The sequence below is a fragment of the Nanorana parkeri genome, unplaced genomic scaffold (assembly GCF_000935625.1).
Source record: "Nanorana parkeri isolate BGI_ZX_2015 unplaced genomic scaffold, ASM93562v1 scaffold1200, whole genome shotgun sequence".
Classification (NCBI taxonomy): domain Eukaryota; kingdom Metazoa; phylum Chordata; class Amphibia; order Anura; family Dicroglossidae; genus Nanorana; species Nanorana parkeri.
The window spans coordinates 113,654-116,712 of NW_017307468.1; the positions used below are offsets into that span (position 1 = coordinate 113,654).

The 3,059-nt window shown below is 44.2% G+C and overlaps 1 protein-coding gene across 1 annotated transcript; it reads right to left on the bottom strand.

The window, feature by feature from the left end:
* Positions 1-1,873: 1,873 nt before the first annotated feature.
* Positions 1,874-2,812, bottom strand: LOC108796947 (olfactory receptor 1019-like). The gene has a single exon (XM_018568510.1). The coding sequence runs from the start codon at positions 2,810-2,812 to the stop codon at positions 1,874-1,876; it is 939 nt and encodes a 312-aa protein (XP_018424012.1).
* Between the last annotated feature and the right edge of the window lie 247 nt (positions 2,813-3,059).

Sequence of the window (3,059 nt, forward strand, 5' to 3'; positions counted from 1 at the left end):
TACATAAAAATGATAGCTCAGGAAAAGAAAGTGTTGATTAAGGCTTGTTGGGGTTTAATAAGGGAGCAGTTTTCTTTTAATGTATTTATTTATTTTACTTCAGGTTTCTTAACTGATACCATATGCAGAGCAAGGGTTACACCTTGGATCTACATATGAATGGAATAGTAAATGCATTGCACTGTATTACTGTCAGGAACCAGATCTGAACCCAAGGCCTCTGCTGTAACTGGCAGTGGTTCTACCTGCTGAGCCACCTTAGAGAGCTCCTTGCCTGATCTCCTGTGTAATACTCAAGTAAACCTAGTTGCTGAACTCTGACCTTCTTGCTCCTCCCTTGAATTTCCTATGTAAGCCACGCCTCTGCACTTCCTGTTTGCCAGATTATTGTGCTCCTGGCAATATCTTGCTTCCTTGCTCCTCCTGTGATACAATCCTCTCATACTGCTGTCTGTGTGTTGGAACTTCTTGCACAGCCTCACAGAGAAACACAAGCACACAGTCTGATATGTATGCTGCACATGGCTTGGAAACAGGAAGGAAGCCAGAGCTTTATTCTCTATCTTAGTACAATACAACAGAGTATATACCATAGATATACCAGAACACTGCCATCTAGTGACCGAAAATGTATACTGCAGTAGTTGATGCAATAGACACAACGTGTATTCTAACACTGCGTACCGACCTTTGGCTGCTGATTCACCGACTACTCTCATCGTCTTACGCTTCACACCTGATACCTTTGGCTACTGACCACGGCTTGATCTCTGATCTCCGACTACGCTTCTGCCTGCTCCTATACTACTACCGTCTGCTTGTGTACCGAACCTGGCCTGTTTCACCACGACTTTGCCTGCTGTTTCAGCTACTGGACTCCGACCCTGATCCCAGATCGTGACAATTACTCAATGACACTTTTGGACTATCTATCATTTTACACACTGCTGCATTCTGACAGCACACCCGCAATGTAGTACAGAGCAATTCCCAGCTGTCAATAGAGGTGGTGAGAGCGGAGAAGAAGATAGGTCCTAGGAACTTTGTTGAAGTTTTATAGGACCTACCTTCTGCATTTAAGGTCCTATTTTGGTAAATAACACAAATGCAGGAGAAGGAGGAGGATTGGAAGGAGGTCAACTTCAATGCAAAGCTTATTTTTAATCAAAAGTATATCTAATGAAGAATTAGCAGTTATTTGACCTGAAAACACATTGTGTCCAACATGCGAGTTTGTTCACCGGTAGTGAAAATGTACTCATATTCTTTAGTTCTAATAATAATTTTAGTGGACCAATAAAAGCTAAAAAAATAAGGAAATTTGATACATTGTGTTGTTTTGCCTTTGAAGAACAAATACTTATATAACTGTAGCTGTCAGGATCTGAACCCAGGGCCTCTGCTGTAGCTGGCAGTGGTTCTACCTGCTGAGCCACTCTGAAACCTTGGATAGCTCCTTGCCCGCTCTCATGTGTAATCCTCGGCTAAACCTAGTTTCTGCTGAACTTTGAACTCCTTGCTCCTCCCTTGAACTTCCTATTTAAGCCACGCCTCTGCACTTCCTGTTTGCCAGATTATTGTGCTCCTGCCAATATCTTGCTTCCTGCTCCCTCTGTGATACAATCCTCTCATACTGCTACCCGTGTACCGACCTTTGGCTGCTGATTCACCGACTACTCTCATCGTCTTCTGCTTCATACCTGATACCTTTGGCTACTGACCTCGGCTTGTTAGCTGACTGCGCTTCTGCCTACTCCTATACTACTACCATCTGCTTGTGTACCGAACTCAACCTGTTATACCACAAATATGCCTGCTGTTTCAGCCACTGGACTCTGAGCCTGATCCCAGATCATGACAGTAGCAAAGCTTCTCACTTTATTAGGGAAACTATCAGTTTTTTGGCAGAACTTTTGACATCACGATTCCTCAGGCTGTATATCAAAGGATTCAGGAAAGGAATGATTATAGTATAAAACACGGCTATCACTTTGTCCTGCTCCGGGCTGTAGGCCGTTGAAGGTCTGAGGTACATAAACATGACTGTCCCATAAAATAAAGTCACCACCGTCAAATGGGAAGCACAGGTAGAGACGGCCTTCTTGCGGCCTGTGGAAGAACTAATGCGTAAGACAGATACAATGATGCACAAATAAGACGCCAGGATCACCATCAGAGACGAGAACTCAATAAAACTGACAAAGGAGAAGAGGATCATTTGGTTGAGTCTGGTGTCACCACAGGAAATCTCAATCAGGGCCATGACATCACAGAAGAAGTGGTGAACGTACGGGCGTTGTTCACAGAAGTCAAGGTGGAAGAGTGAGAAGCCAGTCTCCACAAAGGCATTGAGGAAACCTCCTACGTAGGAGAACACGAGTAGGATCAGGACGGCCTGCCTGCTCATTATCTGTAGGTAGGACAGTGGGTGGCATATGGCCACGTACCTGTCGTAGGACATTGCCGCCAGAAGAAAACACTCAGTTACTCCAAATCCAGTATAAGAGAGCATCTGAAGTCCGCATCCAGCTACTGATATGGACCTACCATGCGAGACAAAGTCCATCAGCATCCTTATGGTGATCGATGACGAGTAGCAGATGTCAAGGAACGATAAGTGGCACAAGAAACTATACATAGGGGTATAAAGTTTCCTGTCCACGCTGATGAGTACTATAAGTCCGGCATTCTGAAACAGAGTCAGGATGTAAATACAGAAGAAGAATACGAACAAAATACATTTTAGTTTGGGGCTTTCTGTTAATCCAGCCAGTAGGAACTCCGTGGCGGCAGTCTTGTTGAGCACACCCATCGTTGTTAGAGGAAGAGCATGATGTGTTATGGGGCCATCGTACGTTATACCATCCTTATGTTTGAAAGAAGAATCCCAACACGCTACAAAAGACTTACCTCATGGAAAGCAGTTACAATTACATTCAAAACCCGTCACCGAAATGGGTCATTAAAAACGGAACATGAGAGGATAAAGAAGCATCAGAAGTTACCTTCAGTAAGAACTACATGTGAACGTTCGACAGATCCTGAGATCTGGAGCCGAC